Below are 19900 nucleotides of genomic sequence, written 5' to 3'. Positions count from 1 at the left end.
TTTTTCTGTGTGAATGTGTTTTATTCACTTATTATAAATATCTCCCTAATAATTTTATGAATTTTATTATTTGATTAACTTACTGATATTCTTACCTATTTCTATATTAGTAAAATAAACTTGTAACTTATAATTCATTAATTTATATTTTTCTCTTTCTCTCTTTCCTTCAACTACAACGCCTGAAAATTTAAAAATTATTTATAAAATATTTTTCAATTCCCCCCCTCCCAGCTAATTTATATTTATATATATATATGTATGTATATGTATATATATATGTATGTGTAAGTGTTTGCATCTGGATGTATGTGTATTTGCATATATGTTTATATATGTATATATGCGTGTATTTTTACGTATCTGTGTATGTGTACATATATATATATATGTGTTTGTATATGTATGTTTGTGTATATATGTATATGTATATATAGATATATATATATATATATATATATATATGTGTGTGATCACGCATGTGCTTTTCCCCCATTTACGTATGTGCATTTGCTGTACATATTTATGCGTGTGCTTATATTTGTGTGTTACTTATTAAAAATGTTTTTTTTCTATTATTTAAGTTACTTACTTAAGCTTTCACCTATTTTATTTTATTTCATTAAAATAAACCTGTAACGTATAATTTCTACCTGCCCGGCTAATTTATTTATATATATATTATATTTAATTATATATATCATTACACTATCAAAATAAACCTGTAAAGTATAATTCATTAACTTATTTTTCCTTTTCTTTTTCTTTCCATTTTATAAACAATAAATATCTTTCAATCTCTCCCCGCCCGGCTAAATTACTTTAAACCCCATTTTCAACCCGTTCCTTCACCTATTTTATTTTATTTTATTAAAATAAACCTGTAACGTATTATTTCTACCTGCCCGGCTAATTTATTTATTATATTTAATTATATATATCATTACACTATCAAAATAAACCTGTAAAGTATAATTCATTAACTTATTTTTCCTTTTCTTTTTCTTTCCATTTTATAAACAATAAATATCCTTCAATCTCTCCCCGCCCGGCCAAATTACTTTAAACCCCATTTTCAACCCGTTCCTTCACTAACATTAACTCTCCAACCTGTTGCCATGGTGATCCTTTAAATTAACTGTTACTTATGCCGTTATCAACAAAAGTAGCGTCTTTTAAGTTTAAACCGTTAAAAAACACGTATATAAGAATTTACACATAATTAATATTTAATTATAAACCCCTCTCTTTTTTTAATACACTCCTACTACTTTAAACTCCAACGTCCTCTCCCCACCACTCCCCCTTCTTTTCTAACTCCCCTTTATCTACGATCTTTCCATTTTTATTTGACTTTATAACTTAGTCCATCTATGAATTCTGATGATGCTAGTTGGATTTTTCCTCTCTTTGAGGATTTTCCTCTAGTTGAAACAATTTGTAAACTCATTCTGGACTCACAGTAATAAATTTCATATATATATATATATATATATATATATATATATATATATATATATATATATATATATATATATATAACCCGCACGCATATATGGGGATTACAAATATCCAACATTAAATCGTTCTTAAAATAGGTACTGTTGTGTATTTTATAAAATAAATGCTGAATTAATCTACACAGAAAATAGAAACGTTGCATTATTTACTTGAATAATATTTCAGGTTATATATGAATAATTGAAAACATGGTGGAAAATGAGTTATATATAAAACAGTAAAAGAACAGAAAAAAAAAAGAAAACAAAAACATTGTTTATAATCGAAATATGTTTATCTATGCAAAATAAACAAACCGTTAATATACACTGCAGGGATAACATTCAATCCAGCACTTTTAAAGGCATTTTCCTCCTCAAAACTTATTTATATAAAAAAAAACAGTAGATGTAGTCATGTTTGTAAGTATTTAACTGATAAAATTTTAAACTACTAGTCACATAACACTGAAATTAACAGAAAATAGTAATCTATATGGAACAGATACTACACTTTGATCATAGCCAAAATATTTTTTAATGAATTCTAGATAAATAACATAAAAAAATTATATGCGGGGGCACACACACACACACTCTCTCTCGCCCACACACATATATTTATTTATTTATATATATATATATATATATATATATATATATACACACACATATTATTTGAGGGTAAACAGTTACATATAGTCGCTACAAAGAGCCATCTGTTTCAGTCAATGAGACTTCCTCAGAGGACCTGGAACCCATCGACGTCAAAAAGAAAAAACTTCTTTGTAGCATCGATGGGTTCTGGGTCGCCTAAGAAAGTCTCATTGACTGAAACAGATGGCTAGTTGTAGCGACCATATGTAACTGTTTACCCTCAAATGATAAATATATTTTGCTCTTGTTATTGAGCACTAAGACCGTCGTTATCTTCATTAGTCCCTACATCTCAAACCTGATATATATATATATATATATATATATATATATATTGAATTTTTTATCGCTGTGACATATTAAAAGCTTACTTTTTTATTTAAAAATTATTAAAACGAACTTCTTTATATATTCAACCATGGATATGCGGGCGACTATATGAAGGTTAACTAATTTACATATTACTTTAAAGAACGAACGTTAATTAATTACTTATTCATTTTATAGTTTCTTATTGGATTTTTTTTTTTCATTCTACGATTACACTGAATCTTATTTATGCATAGTTTCCATATTCTGCATAAGTGCGTAGAATCTATGATGAAAATGTTTTAACCCACAGAAATATATATATATATATATATATATATATATATATATATATATATATAAAATAATAGACGTCACGGTATTGTAGAATTAAATTGGCAATATTCAAACAAGGAATACGAAAAAAAAATGAGAAAAATTCCTTATTCCATGGAGTTTCAAAGATAGGCTCTTCTCATCTGAGAAAAAACTTTAGCAAAAGGAATATATAGATAAAAAAAAATCTAATTTTGCTGGTTAGCGCAATTTTTTAAAATGGTAGTTGTAAATATTTTTGAAAGAAAAGTAAAAGTTTATAGGAAAATAAAAAAAAAATATTACACATAATCTGAGGTTATTGCTTTCCAGGGGTTAAGTAATCACTGAAGTATAACGTTTTTAATACAAGAGTGCTCAATGCGGAAGTAGTTTGCAAACTTTGTTTTCGTATAAGCTGTATCGCTTGAAGAGGTCTCCAGTTACTAGTATCTAACTGACCGAAACATGCTCATGACTGTAGCAACATATTACTGCTTATTTAAAAACAAATAAGGTATATATATATATATATATATATTACTATAATAATCAAATGCCTACAAACACTAGTGTTTCATCCTTTCGGGAATCTTCCGCGTGTCACGATTAACACTAGTCGAACGATTCGAACCCCGCAACACGAGACATCTCTGGCTCAATTAGCGAAGACCGTACCAATTCGGCTACCATTAACCGAGTGAAATAACGTTGAATTTAAATATTTTAATTTTAAATGTTCATTTAGGTCAGTCAGACAGTGATCTAATCGTTATACGATGATCTATACATATATATATATATATATATATATATATATTAGTAAGCTATTAGACTGAAACGCTAAATAACGACTATTATATATATATATATACTAGCAGGGGTGCCCGGCGTTTCTCGGGTGTTTGGAGGTGTATGCTGTGCAAAAAAAGCAAAAACACAAAAAAAAATGGTTAATTTTTTAAAACTTTGACCCCTATTATGACCCCTTAAAATTTATTGTTTCGGGCTCAAATCACTTTATTAAGTTAGATCCATGTTCAAGGAACCTATATCTAAAATTTCAAGTGTCTAGATCCAAAATTGTCGGAGGAGTTTGGTAGAGTTCTTAAAGGTCAAATCGTTGAAATTTGACCCCTTAACAGCCAAATTTCTGGCTGACACCCGTCACATCAATTTTCCCAAATCTCAGTACCCGGTATTTCAAATTTCGAGTCTATAGACTAAAAATTGACAGAGTTATTGCGTAGGGAAATGTACACAGACACACAGACAGACAGACACGTTCACTTTTATATATATATATATATATATATATATATATATATATATATATATATATATGATCTTGTCGGTGTGTGTATGTGTGTGCGCAAAGTCTCTACCAAAGTCCTCTCTGAATATTTACAACTTTAGAAATTTCATATTTGACCCTGGAAACATTTTCAATTTGGTGTTTAACCTGTAACATAAAAAAAACAGTCGATCTTGGCAGGAATAAATCGATTAACTTCACAGCATACGACCATGCATATTTTTAGTTTGGAGTCACTTAATTCTGAGACATTTTTTATCCATCAGCGATTGTTCAGGAGTTAATGACGAAGGCTGAAACGCTAAATTACAACTTTATCTGGAACACTGAATATTTTAGTTTCGATTCCAGCTGATGGCATTGAAATCATTTTTTTTCTTTTTAACTTTTGAAATCATTGGGTACAATATAATAATCAATATAAAATTTGCTCTGTAGTAATAAATATGATTGGTTGTTTTTGTTTTTCGGGTTATTTAAGTTAGGATGTTATGGTTGGTTGTTTGTTTTTGTTTTACGGCATATCAACCCTTTTCGGGTTATTTAATGCCGAATCTAAAGATTTTGAAGAAAATTTTTTTTAATAGAATATATTTGTTGTTTTTCACGTCGGTTTCTATTTAACCCATAGTTGGGACCCTAACAGGTACTACCACTCCGGGTCAGATTAGACCTGGGAGCAATGGTAATTAAAGGGTGGCTCCACACTCCCCAAAGCCCACAAGCTGGGGCCTCACCACTGGATATAGTTTAAGGTCATATCCAGGACCCCCATTGAGGGACTTTTACCCTCTGCAGGGAGGCAGTCGGCGTATTCTAATGCTCCACAGACAGGGCCAATAAATATGAATCTGCGTGAATTAAAATATCATATTTAAGCATATTTAAGTCCGGCAACGCTGAGCGGGGTGCTAGTATATATATAAATATATTATAAAAAAAAGCTTTAACTCATCTAAGAGGCACACTATTGAGTTTGTAATGAATTTATTCCAACGTGCAAGATGATTTAGTGTAAATTTTCGCATTTTTATACTATTTTTTCTTATATCGGGGTGAGATTTTTACATTGTATATATCTACGAGTGTAATTTAAATATTAAACCTTAACCGGACACCAAACGGATATCATAATAATAGATCGCTGCAGCTGCACCTTATCATAACAAAAATTTCAGCCAGATCGGCTCAGTAGTTTCAGAATGAAATATAGAGACACATAATATAAAAATTCTAATCCTGTCTGTGTTTGCTTTGTATAACCGTGCATGCACACAATTAATGCTTGTCGTATGTATGTAACTGCAGCAAAAGGGAAAAATGCCGTTTAAAATGCGTGACCCACAATGTGTATTTTGAACAAAAGATAACAATAGGCAAATTATATATATATATATATATATATATATATATATAAAAGCTGCAAACCGGATGCAACAAAGTAAAATATATATAAAAATAAAACAATAAACAAATAAAACTCTATGAATCAAGGTCTGCTGCATTCCGTCAAATCAGCTGTTATTATGCAAGGCGAAAGTTGGGTGGAGAGTCAAATTTTGAATGCGGGAATAGAGCAGGAAGAGGGGGTGTAAAAGAAAGTTAAAAAAAATTATTAATAACCAAGAATTTTCTTTACATGCCGTTATATCATCCGTTCCTCACTGAACACAATAATTGTCAGATATTAGGATTGTAATACACACCCACACATTTGCACAATTTGGTGAACATTACATGTATACAATCAGGCTACCCGGCGTTGCCCGGTCGTAAAATACGTATAAATATTATATTTTAATTCATCCAGACATGTGCATGCGATTATTATTATTTTTTCTAAACAGATAACTTTTTGTAAGTAAAAAAAATCGGGCTTGTATTACTATACACATAGATTCGAAAAAGTTGTCAAAAAACAAATATATAGCAAATAAATGTTATCAAAGGCAAGATAAGTTACGTTTCTACCTAACTGGATAAGTTTTTAGTGTTTTTATTTAATATAATATGTTTATTCAGCTCGAAAAACATACAGTGTTTACCAATGTATTGGAAAATTTAAAATGGCGCCCGACTCTCTGTTGAACACGCTAAATTTGGGAAAATGAGTTAAAAATACAAAAAAAAACTATACAAAATACTGTTAGAAACTCGATATGTTACCGTGACATAGGCAGATATATATTCGGTGGGTTTCTAACAGTATTTTGTATTTTTTTTTTTCAAATATACGTTTTATTTGTTTTACATTAGCATTACTGTGTCACTACACATTCATGAGCATGTTTTGGTCAGCCAGTTGCTAGTAACACCTCGCTAAAAACCATTGCAATTAAAACAAATGGAATCATCAACTTTTTTCACAATGAAAATTGAAAATCTTCTCTGGAGAATGAAATGGAAGGCACACGTTTTCTTGGACAACTCGAAGAATGTAGGTAATAAGGATTAAAGACTATTTCTTAATTTCAATAACATGCAATGTGCCCTCCTGATAAAACTTTTTTGGTAATTGCTGAATCTCTTAATCATTTTCATTACGGACTAAGCTTTTGTATAAGCAATATCAGTTGGAGAGGTCTCTAGTTACTAGTAATTAGCTGACAGAAACATATTCATCAATGTGTAGTGACATATCAATGCATATGTAAAATAAATAAAACTGTATATATATATATATATATAATATATATATATATATATATGTTCATAACTTTATATTTCAGTTTTGATTCAAGATAATGCACCCAAATAATATGGATATATATTTTTTATTTTTGAAATCACAACTTTATAATATATAAAAATCGATAAAACATTAACTGTATAATAATATATACGAATCTACAAGAATTAAAATATCATATTTAAGCGTACTTTAGGACCGGGCTTTGCCGGGCGTTCGTGCTAGCTTAGATAAATACTTTTGCAGTTTTACCAAAAACCTACAATAGTATCAGAGCGTCTCCATTTACACTGAACATTTACAGAATACAAACATCAATATATTACATATGAATGAGTCCCCTGTGGAATTTCCACATGTCCCGCTAGTATATATTAATAGGATAGCGTGTGTGTTATTTATTTTGTGTCACGATTACATCCGAATGGCTGTCGTTTAATTGTTATGGACTTCCATTTCTTGTAATAAATAATTTTATCAAGAATTCTTCATAAGTTTTGGTTTCGGTTTCGATTCAAGCTGATGCACGCAATTCATATGGATATTTTTTTTTTTATTTTTGAAATCGCAACTTTATAATATATAAAAATCGATAGAACATTAACTGTATAATAATATATACGAAATCTGCAAGAATTAAAATATTATATTTAAGTATATTTTACGACCGGGCTACACCGGGGGTCTCTACTAGCTTTGATAAATACATTTGCAGTTTTAACAAAAGAGCTACAGTAATATCATAGCGTCTCTATTTATGCTGAACATCTACAGAATGCCAACATCAATATATTACATATGAAAAAGTCCACTGTGGAATTCCCAACGATAACATTAAATGCGGTATTACTGCTGTAATTTGTTAGAGGAACGTATTTGAGCATCTGTTGTCGATGCCATTTCAAAAGCGAAGACATTTACTGTTAGCTAAACAAAGCAACGATGTTATCAAGCAAACAGCAGACAAAAATATATGCCAAGATAAAATCTGGTAGTCGTTCTGCAAATTTAGATTTCGTAAAGTTAAACACATATATCACACAGTTCCGGAATCCAATAAAATTCTGCGTCACGTAGAAAAAATAAAAATAAAAACAGAAAGAGCAGAATAAGAGATATTCTTTGTGATAAGAATTTGAAAATCAAATTTATCAAAGATAAACGTTTTCTCACTGATAGAATCACTTTATATGAAACTAAACGACCACTGCATCAGCGTTTGTACGTCGTGCATATATTTACTGTCGTAACCGTTTGCAAAAATAAACAGATATTTTTCAATTACTGCATGCAGTGCATTTACTTTCATATGTACCTATACACATGCCACTATTTTCTTTTGTTTTAATTTTTTTAATCACTTTGTTTTTGTTGGGGATGGGGCATTCTACCGAATGCCAAACATTCACCCTTTAGTTTAGTTACTCCAACCGAGAGATCTTTTTAATATTCTAACTGTTCCTTTAAGTGCTATTGTTTGTATTTCTCTTGCACTTGGTTCACCGGGTATATTCGCCAAATAGTTTTTTCAATTCTTTTTCATTATCCCAGTTGCTCCTATAATGACTGGTTATGATTGATACCTTCTTAAGATTCCAGTTTCTTTTCATGTCGTACATAAGTGTTTGGTATTTTGTTATTTTCTCCCTCTCTGCTCTGTTAAGGCCAGCATCATTAGGGGCGCTTACTTCAACTAGGGTTGCTACTTTCCCCCTCTTATCCCATATCACTATCTCAGGCTTAATAGCCCCATTTTCTGTAGGAATTTATGTGTATACTTGAGCGTGAGAAAAATTGAATGCTTACTATTTGTGCGATTAATTGGAATCGGGAATTTGAACAATGTGTGCTTATTTTCCGATATCAAAATGCGATTTTTAACATTTTTCTTTTCTAATTCATTTTATTTATTAAAGTTCACCATAAACAAAAAAAAAAACACGATTATATACATTTTTAGTCGTACCATAATGATAAAGTGGAAAAAAAGGCACAGTAATCGGGTTCTACCTCAGAGCACTGAGCAAGGAAGATTTAAAAGAAGACTTCCAATATATAGTACGTTCTCTTAAAGATTTACAATACCCGCCATATTTTTTATTAAACGCCAAGAAAAAGCTCTAAAATTTTTTTTCTAAACGCAGCTAAGACAACCGCATAACAAACAAAACATTTAACAGAAGTTTAGTTGTACCTACTTATATAAAAAAAACAGCTTGATCTATTAAAAACTAAATAAAATGAGTACTGAAATATCAGAAATAACTTCATCAACATGCTCTACGGAAGAGTAGGCTGGTTAAAAGTACTCACTCAACGCAAAGTCACCGACTCACCAATCCATCTCAACTTCGAAAGCTTGCCAAGTACCTCACAGAGTCCCTCTACGAATCCTAATTTCAGTCGCTCTTCTACCAAGGCAATGTTTCCCTTGTCTTTTTCCTGCATTTGCTGCTATGTTGTGAGGGCTTCCCTTTCTAAGTATAATAGTAGCAAGTTAACCACATCTTCAAGGTTCTGAAGCTTCACCACCATCTTTAATCTTCTCCAGTAAAGGGCCTCAACATTTGACCATTTAACCTCCAGTCAGCCATGTTCATCAAAGGGCTGTGTCGAGATAGCTTGTGCTCTACGGAAGAGTAGGCTGGTTAAAAATAATTTTTTTTTTTTTTTACACAGTGATCACCACTTATCAAGGCCTGGAAGTCACTCAGGGATAAGGGTTATTGCAAGTACATTACGTTAGTGTGGAGATTTGATGAAGTGTTTACTTAAGGGGGCGGTTCATTAGGAATTTGTTAACATTGAACTTGAACACATCCAAGTTGTAGTCCGGTGGGAAGCAGGCAGACGGAACAGAGTTCCACAGGCGTGCAGTTCTAAGAAAGAAGCTTTGTTCATGGAATCCGCGTTTTGATTTAGGCACAGCTATAGAGTGGAGGAAATTTGACAACGGTTCAAATCTAAATTCTTCTTTAATTAATAGGCATATATATAATGTATATATGGATATAAATAATTTCATTATTTACATGGAAATAAATATGCTGATCACCCCCACCTCTTAATATATATATATATATATATACACCCCGAATTAACTAACCTTCTCATCAACGAATATTTTTTTGCTCTTGAAAAAGCCTGCACCAAACGGGCGAAACGTCGAGTTTTTAGGTCTCTTCACTCCGCTTTTAATACCATATATAAATATATATTATTTAACAAATGTATACTAGCTAAACTCTTGGCGTGGCCCGGTGGTACAATACACTTAAAATGATATTTTAATTTATGCAGATTGCATACGTATTATTATAGAATCAAGCCTTTATTGATAGATATGTTACGAGGTATAATTTGTCCCAGTGGACTGATTTGCAAAATAGATAAAAAGAAAAAATAATAATAATGTCGTTCATCAAATCCCGTCTGTATTTGTTTATAATATCACGTCAGCTGATAATTGGTCTTGACGATGAATGTCCTGGAAAAGTCACTTCTAATTAATGTTTGGTTCAAAAATATGCAAATGAAGAAATGATTTGCCGCGAGTTTAAATGGTACCTCTTCTTTTATCGTAAAAAAAATAAAATAAAATTTTGATGTACACCTGAGCTTGAACAAGGGATCATTCGATATGTACTCGAATACTCTACCACTAAGCCTTATCTCCAGATTACAATAAACCTGCTTTTTTGTAAGAAGTGATTTGCTGATATTTATTATCTCCCTTGATCAGTATAATATAAAATATTTCCCTGTAAAAATTCTTCTTTATAATCTCTAAGAGAAATAGTCTATATTAAAGATGGAATTTTTTTTGGATTTCTGATACTTATCGGAAGAATTTGTATACAAAAACTATCTAAGAACACTGCCAGACATAAAATTATCCTTGTGTGAAATTTGCAAAAGATAGGCTCAGACATTTCGGAAGCTATGGGGAAGGAACTCACATAGACATAGTTACTTTTATGTAATAGTAGATATATTATTTAATATATGTATATATATATATATATATATATATTTATCATTTAATATAAATGTATATTATTAAATATGTATATATTTATATATGTATATATTTATTATTCAATATATGTATCTATATTTATCATTTAATATAAATGTATATTATTTAATATATATTACTTAATATACGTATATATTTATTATTTAGTATATATATTTATCATTTAATATATATTAATATATATATATATATTTATTATTTTCTATATATATATATATATATCATTTAATATATATATTTATTATTTAATATATGCATATATATATATTTGTTATTTATTATATATGTATATTATTTAATATATATATATATTTATTATACATTATAAATATATATTATTCAGTATATATATATTTATTTATTTATACATTATAAATATATATTATTTAGTATATATTTATTTATACATTATAATGTATAAATAATATATATATATATATATATATATATATATATATATATATATATATGTATAAATAATATATATATATATTATTTAAAAGGATAAGCTGTTTGTAATTTACTATCACCATGGTTTCATGCAGACGCGTGTGCTTCAGACGTCAGGGTATTTGAATTTTGGGTCTAATTCACAATGCTATTTTAAATCACATTCAAACTAAGTCTGGATATTGGGCTAATTAGTAGGAAATCTTTTTACAAAATTAGAAAACTTGAATGAAAAATAAAGACAAATATTTTCTTTTGTTTAAAAATCAAAACCCTGCAAAATCCCATGCCAGTATCAAAACAAAAAGGTGAAATTCATTCTTCTTCTCTTGGTTTTGTGTTTGTTCTTTACCAAACTATAAGAAGGCAATGTTCAAAGTTGATTAAGTGACGTCTAAAAAGGTTTTCGCTTTGCGAAGAGAGAATTGTTCTGCAGGATGAGCGTTATATGAAAGACAAACAATTAGACCATTCTCCCATTCCAACGCAGCAAGAAAACAGCAAAAAAAAAAAAACAAACAAAAAAAAAAACATGGGTCATACGCAAGGCCATACCAATATCATGCCGGGAGGTCTAACATTTGAAATGCTCTACTGGAGGCAATGTTTTCTATTTACTGATCTCCCCATGGGGTCAAAGTTAAACACAAGGTCGGTTTTTAATGTGGGGAAAATTAAGCTCCACAATAAGAGGCGCTTTTTAAGGGAAACATCAGAACAGATACTACATTTTCTTCATAACCAAAGGCAATTTTTATCCGGTCAGTCAACAGATATCAGTTTCAGTTGGTAATGCTATATAGTCACAGTATCAAAATGTGTATATGCTGGATAGCGGGGTAGCGAAAGTGTTTATATTACACAGCTGGTGTGGCCAAAAATATTGGAAGTTTCATACTTTTATTTATCGGGAGGTCATCTGTCTTAAACTGCTGGGTGTTTTAATGATGTAACAAGTATGAACACAATAGATCAATGAGACATACCTGAAACTTTCCTTTACATGAGTGATTCTGATGAACCACAGGACAACAATTTATATTTTATACATATAAATTTATTTAAGATTTGTCTCGAGGTTACCCAAGAGTCTGCCTTACGTGTCTACATACTTATCTTTGTCTAGCCTCGCTTCGAGGCGTTCAGAGCTCATACCAATGCACGTTTGCCGACAACCCCTAGACTCTCAACTCTAATCTTTGACCTGTCAGTTCCAGTGACGTCAGTGGTCCAACGACACGTCTCATTAACGCGTGACCTATGGTCATGTAGGCCAACTGCTTAAGGTCAATCTACTATATATTTTGTTAATAATTTAGCTAAGCTAATTTTCTAAACATTTTAGCTAAAACTTATTTTTACATTCCAGTGACCAATTTTATTTCTCTAAACTATAATTCTTAATGTCACTAATTTTTAGCAAGATCACTGGCTGTTGTCCGTCTCATATCCAACAGTAAAATTTCAATCTGATTACTCTGAGGTAGATTTTAAAGAGAATCAAAATTATTTCAGCTGAGGTTTTGTGATATAACACAAATTAAAATCCGAATTCTAAGATTGTGAGTTTTTTTTTAAGGAAATCGCCATGGATTTTATGTGCACCGGGATTAATGCACATGGAAGTTCTGCTTTATCAATTTTTCTCTTTTATCCCGACACAGGATTTATTTCAGACTATCTTGCCTTGTTGTACGGCACAATCACGTTCTTGCCAGATCACCGAAGTTAAGCAATGTTGAGCCTGGCCAGTACCAGATGGGTGACCATTTGGGAAGGCTAGGTGCTGTATGTACCTTCTTGGAAGGTTGGATGTGGGGCCAGCACCCTCACCCTGTAAAAAGAACTCCTGACTACAAAACCATCTACAAAAGTTGTAGATTGCCTATGCCCCCCCCCAGGGGCTCAAGGGCTATGGATGGATTGATCTTGCCTTGTTGGAGTTCATATCCGGCTTTAAAACCTAGTAGGTGATGCCCTTTTCTCTTTCCTGCAACTTGTTTTCCACAGAAAAAGACGTTGTGAGACTATCTCTGCTCTATTGCTATTTATGATTTTCCCCCACTCTCTATCTGTGCCTAAATCAGATTCCATGAACAAAGCTTCTTTCCTAAAACTGCCCACCTTTGAAATACTGTTCTATGGGCTTGCTTTCCGGTTGACTACAACATGATAGCCTTCAAATCCTATGTAAACAAATTAAATAATAATCAAATTTTATCCAATTTACACCATTATTGATAACTACATTTCCACCATACATTCATTAAGCCTTATCCTCAAGTGGCCTTCGGGCCTTGATAAGTGGGGACTCCAAAATAAAAAAAAATATTTCTAGACATTTTCTAAAAAAAAAGGGGGGTACTTACACATTGATGAACTCTATCCTTACTAACTTCATATTGGTCTGAACGACCGCAGCGAAGGTCAATACTCCACATCTATATCAAATAATTACTGTCTTAAATAAAGCATAAGTTTTTTCATGCATGTTAACACGTTAGTTCAAGTTGATTGCAATTTGATTTATGTTGTTCTCGTGTGTCGCGAATCATTTTTATGCTCAGGTTTTTCGTTGGCACCTATTGATAATACTTTTACGACTGGCGACGTCCACCACCACCCCCTTTACAAAACTGATAACATCCCATGACTAAAACCAGCTACTAATGTACCTGCTGACTAGTTGGAAACCTTGTCTTCAATAGAGCCTTCCAGATGTTAAATCTCGACATCGCCTTGGTCATACACAGTGCATACAATCAATGCCAACGCCATCTCAAAACAGCATTAAAAATTCTGCAGTCACGTGACATTATTTTACATAATTCACCGACCTTTGTGCATAATCTGAAGAATTCTGAGAATTTCGAACTGAACATTTTATTCCATCAACTTCACGTCCGACTCAACAGATAACTGGATGTAGCCGTTGGTTTAGGATAAATTATTGTATCGCGCTATTTTTTAAAATAGTATTTTCAAGTTTTACGATATCTTTTTTATTATTATCAAATTGTTAGGGGAAAGTACAGAATAGTTACAAAACACCCTCCCCTCCCCATGTTAAGAATGGCTTTTTAAATAATAACGTTATTATTTCAGCACGGTACAACAAGTGCGTGAGAATCGTTAAATCTATCAGTGGGTTATGAGTTCGATACCAGGTGAAGTAACTTTAGAAAAATAAATTATCGCTTACTAGAAGATTTTGTTCCGAATAATAACGAAGATCAAAAAACTTTAATTTCAGCTAAAAGTAATATTATCTACTTAATTCTCATGTCGAAATCGGTAACATATCCCAAAATTATGAAATATGACATTCATTATTAGTGTAAATTGTTTTTGAAATAAATTACAAGTTTGACTTGAATAATGATCAGAAGATTTTTTTTAATCGCAGCAGGGGAGGTAACTGCATAAAATCAGGTGATTTTAAAATAATAATGGTCGATTGGTGGATTGTAAAAGTAAATATTTTATATAATAATGTAGTAACATGCTACTAATCAAAACACGACATGACAGTTAAATTGGTAATATTGCTTTTACTTGAAATTCAATTTTTTCAGTTTTTTATTTCAACAAGCACTGATATTTTTCATTTTGACCAAGATGTATAATTTTGTTTCTAAGAGTTTCCTTGTTTTCTTTTCGTTTTTATAGATTTGATGGTGTCTGTTTACAGAACACCTAAATATGTATTTGTAAGTCTTATGTTCCTCAAGTGCTTTCATTTCTTCTTGGTTAGGCAGTTCTATGCCTGCTGATGGCTCTATTTCAAAATAATGATGGTAAATTGTTGGATCGTGAAAGTAAATGTTTTATGTAATGATGTAGTAATATGTTATTAATTTCGACATCACAAGTAAGTAGATAATATTGCTTTTTTTTAGTTGAAATTCAGTTTTTCAATGTTCGATTTTTGTTATGTTTCAGAAGAAACACCCTTGTTAGATATCTAAAATGCATGGAACACAGAATAAAAATAATCTACTTGTGTGGTTTGAGTCAGAAATTCTCAGAATGTTACAGAATATGCTTAAAATTACCTGTAGACGGCCGGTGAGTAGATCGGCCGACATTTTCTGAATAGAAAAACAACGATAATTAGTATAATAGTATGAAATATATGTATATAATTAAAAAAAATGTATATATATATTTATTATTATTTGGACAATTGTTCTCTTCTTAAACATTATTCTTACAACGTGTCCACCAATTTTACCTCTTACCTTATTTGAGCGCATCTTGTAAATTCAGTTATTTTTATGTTAAACTCCAAAACCTATATAGAATTTCAAACTGAACTTTTAATGTAATTTTTAGGGTAGATTGTGAGGTGGAAGCAGTTCCAACATCAGGAGCAAGAAGGCGCCTTCTTCCATCTACTAGCCAGTGAGAGACCCTTGAGCAAGGTCGAGTACACACTTAGTTCCTCGATTAGGGTAGGTGAAGTCAGGGCAGGTAGGTGATGGATGAACTGCTGAAGCAGCCTGATAGTTTCTTCCGGAATTGGTCAACTCGTCGTTATGTTAGGCAAATGATACTAATTGGGGTGCAATTACCATGACTACCCACTCTATACGAACCCTGCCCCTTATAGCAAGTACTTGCAGTCTACTATAGGTATTATATTGCAAATAACATCATGGTGGAACTGTCCAAACAGAAAAGGGACTATGGAGCCATGATCATCAATGTCTGCAAAAAACAGACCTTATACATGAAGAATAAGATGGTAGATTATTCTCGTTCTGTCAGTCATGATCGGGTAGGAGAGTAGAAAGTGGTTGTTGGATTTACTTTTGCAAGCCTCATAATTTTTGCTTTCCTTATTTTGTGCTCTTGTCCTCACATTTCATGTTTTTGACAAAGGGGGAATAACTGCTGCTTTCTGGATCAGAATTTATTCCATTATTGGCTAGTTTTTGCCTTAAAGTAAATTTTCTTGTTACTCTCTTGATTGAAGAGTAAGAAATACAACCTCACAACCTTTTATTTTTTTTCTTTACTCCTCACATTCCTTAAATGATGTTTCTTACAAAAATCAAAATAATTGTTGCTTTTTGGGTCGAAATCTATCCTCATTGTTGACTACTTTTTGGTCGTGAACTAGTTTTTATTTCTATTTTAGATCCTTATATGAAGTGGCTTCATGCATTGTCTGGAGCGATTTCCAAAACAAAGTATTAAGTAATTTTTATTCTTATGCTGAGTTAGTATCACCTTCAACCTGTAAAAGTTGTTTAGAACTGATTGTAACTTTATGACTTGATGCATCGTGCCACATGTCTACATTGTGAGCATGGCATTTATAATGAGAGCATTATTCATATTATTTGGATACTTCCGAATACTGTTCTCATCTTGATTTCAGTTGATGTAATCTATGTCTTTCTTAAGGTGTATCTTGTCAAACGTGGGAATCTTCCTGTCAAACGTGGGAATCTTCCTGTGAAACATGGGAATCTTCCCGTCAAACTCGGTAATCTTCCCGTCAAACTCGGTAATCTTCCCATCAAACTCGGTAATTTTCCTGTCAAACTCGGTAATCTTCCTGTCAAACTCGGGAATCTTCCTGTCAAACTCGGGAATCTTCCCGTCAAACTCGGGAATCTTCCCGCCAAACTCGGGAATCTGCATTGAATTTCGAATGGCCCTCTTCATTTAATCTATGAGGGTAGCATGCTCTCGTTCCATCGACCAAGACAAGGATCTGTGGCCTAGCGATTAAAGTACTTGGTAAAATTAATTTAAGTTACACTCTTTGAGAGAGTGAACATTCAATCCTCCATGCAGACGATGCTCTAAATACAACGGCAAATTACTTAGAGCTTCTATTCAGTCATAGCTGACGAAACGAGAACATGCTACCTCAGATGGTTAAATGAAGGGTTCCATTCGAAAATCCATGCAGATTCATATTCGACAAGATACACCTGGAGAAATTTAGAGATTAGATTGAGAATAAAACTTAAGATGAAAACAGCAGTGCAAGGAAACGAAATAATACAAAAAAATTAATCGTTATTTAAAAAATACAGAAACAGGAGAACAGTAGTCCAAATAATACAAATTATCAATCCTCATCTAAAAAAAAATCATTTGAAATATAAATGAATTCTTGTCATCTGAAAATGTATAATGCAAATTAACTTGAACCGAAGCGTCCATTGCTAAAAAGAGGCCAACGAGAGAAAAAGTACAATCAAAAAAGGAAACGAAAAGATAAAAACTAAGCCTGGAGGAGAAGAAAGGAGAAAGAAAAAAAAGCAGAAGCTCCAAAGCTGAAGAACATTAAAAGAAAGGGAGAGAGAGAGAAAGAAAGAAAGAAAGAAAGATAGAAACAACATCTGATAGGGTAAAGTGATAGAAAGAGTGGCAGATTGACTCAGAAGCAGTGAACGAAAAATGTTTTTGAAGCATTGCAAAATAAATATACATGTTCAAATAGGTGGTCACATTTGCATTATGCTAAGACTGAACTGGTTATATTAAGTTTAGATTGGACCTTATCAAAAGTGGTTATATAAAGCTTAGATCGGGCTTTACGAGATGTAGTTATATTGAACGTATATTAGGCTTTATGAGGCGTGGTTATAGAAGGCTGAAATTGAACTTTATAAATAGGGGTTATATTAAACTTAGATTGGATTTATGAATAGTGGTTATATTAGACTTAGATTGGACTTCATGAATTGTGGTTATATTAAGCTTAGAATGGATTTATAAATATTGGTCATATTAAACTTAGATTGGGCTTTATGAATAGTGGTTATATTAGGCTTAGATTGGATTTATAAGTAGTGGTAATATTAAACTTATATTGGGCTTTATGAGGCGTGGTTATATAAGGCTGAGATTGAACGTTATGAATAGAGCTTATATTAAACTTAGATTGGACTTTAAGAATAGTGGTTATATTAGGCTTAGATTGGATTTATGAATAGTGATTATATCAGGCTAAAGTCTAATCTATTAGACTTTATGGAGAGGGTAGAATTTCTGCTTGTTCAAATCCTCATATTATTCATCATTATTCACTGTTGATCTATCCATCTCATTAACCCTTGTATTCAAGTCGTTTTTAACATTGATAAGTGGTAATACATTGCTAGATAAATACATTTGACCTTGACCTTTGTTTTACTTCCGGTTTATGTTTTGCGCTTCATAATGAAACATAATAACATCCGGTTGGTTCACAGTGGAAGCTTTGTTCACAAGCCACCATGCCAAGTTAAGGATAGAGCTCCTCTGGGCAATCTTATTGTTTTGTTATGAAAGATAAGTCTTTTTCTCAGTTTTTTTTTTTTTCTTTTAAGATTCGAGAAATTCCATAGTCAAGGCGATGTACTTCTCTACTCCATATAGCCTCTTCTTCACAGAAGAGGCGTTGCGATTATATGTCTGTTCTATCGTTAGTCTCACAGCAAGTGCTCAACTGATCTTCAATCTATGCCCTCGTGTAAAACATTGTCAACAAACACTCATCTAGCTGCAACCACTATCAATAGTTCCCCTACTATATATACCTATCCCTGAAACTAAATGCAAATTCCATTAACAAGATATCTTTCTTTAAAATGGCCGCCTGTGGAACTCTATACAACAGGGCTCACTTTGAAGTCCAATGTAAACAAGTTCTTGTTTTCTTTTGTTGATCTTTTTTTTGTTCATGACTAGGGCTATGACAACAGCATATTCTTTTCATTGTTTTTACTCTCTATAATATATCCGACACAGTTAGACATAATTAATCAAAGGAGAACCACATCACTCTATATAAAAGCATATAAGACATCAATAGATATACACATGAAAATCAAAACAAGGAAAAGAATATGCTGTTGTCATAGTCCTACTCATGACTGCCTTAACAAGGCACATTGCCACTTGGGCGTACGGGGCTACTATTTGGAACCATGCCTAGGAAAGATTAACAGGTGTTGGTTTACATTTCATTTAAACTTCTGCATATCAGTACAGTAAGGGAAACAGGTAGCAGGAAGGGAATTCCAAATCTAGCTGTTCGAGGGAAGAAACTATTAGAGTTGAAAGCTTTCTGGCATTTAGGGCCCTCAACAGTGAAGGGGTGAGATTTTGTTGCTAAGTGGGTTTGTCAGGGATATGTATGTTGAGGGGGCACAAGTGCAACGAGTTCATCAGATGTCCATCAAAATATTTGTAAAACAGGCAACATTGTGGTGATGGGACAGGGGTTGGAGCTTAGCTGACAAAATGGAATCTATTAGATTGAACGGAAAGAATATTGGCAAATGCGCCAGCCCAGATGCGGCCACAATACTCCATGCATGGGCAAATGGTAGCCATGTAAATGCCCAGGATACTTTTAGGCGTGAGTAGTCTTCTAGCTCGATAGAGGGAACCCATCTTCTTTGCAGAAGTCTTCACAATGTCCTCAATATATTTGTTGCAGTCCATATTGCTCATAAATGTTAGGTCGAGGAGTTTGAAGGAAGAATTCTTAGGTAGGGTGGTATTTTATCATAGGTATTGCTAGTTTAAGTGGCATCTTGTAATTGTTAAAGGAGAACAGCTTAGTCTTACTAGCATTGCTTAAATGTTTGTATTGGACAGCTTTTAGAAATTGATTA

General features: G+C 32.2%; 1 protein-coding gene across 1 annotated transcript in view; it reads right to left on the bottom strand.

Annotated features, from left to right (window-relative positions):
- The window catches only part of LOC145291944 (protein lev-9-like), a 1240163-nt gene that overhangs the window by 64389 nt on the left and 1155874 nt on the right, over window positions 1–19900 (bottom strand). Inside the window, exon 17 of the mRNA XM_080137869.1 lies at window positions 15329–15364. Within this exon, the coding sequence (XP_079993995.1) occupies window positions 15329–15364 (36 nt within the window). The remainder of the gene's footprint in view (window positions 1–15328; window positions 15365–19900) is intronic.

Source organism: Euprymna scolopes, chromosome 13 (assembly GCF_053919585.1).
Source record: "Euprymna scolopes isolate OS-2025 chromosome 13, ASM5391958v1, whole genome shotgun sequence".
NCBI classification, from domain to species: Eukaryota; Metazoa; Mollusca; class Cephalopoda; order Sepiida; family Sepiolidae; genus Euprymna; species Euprymna scolopes.
This window is presented reverse-complemented; position numbering and strand designations above follow the sequence as displayed.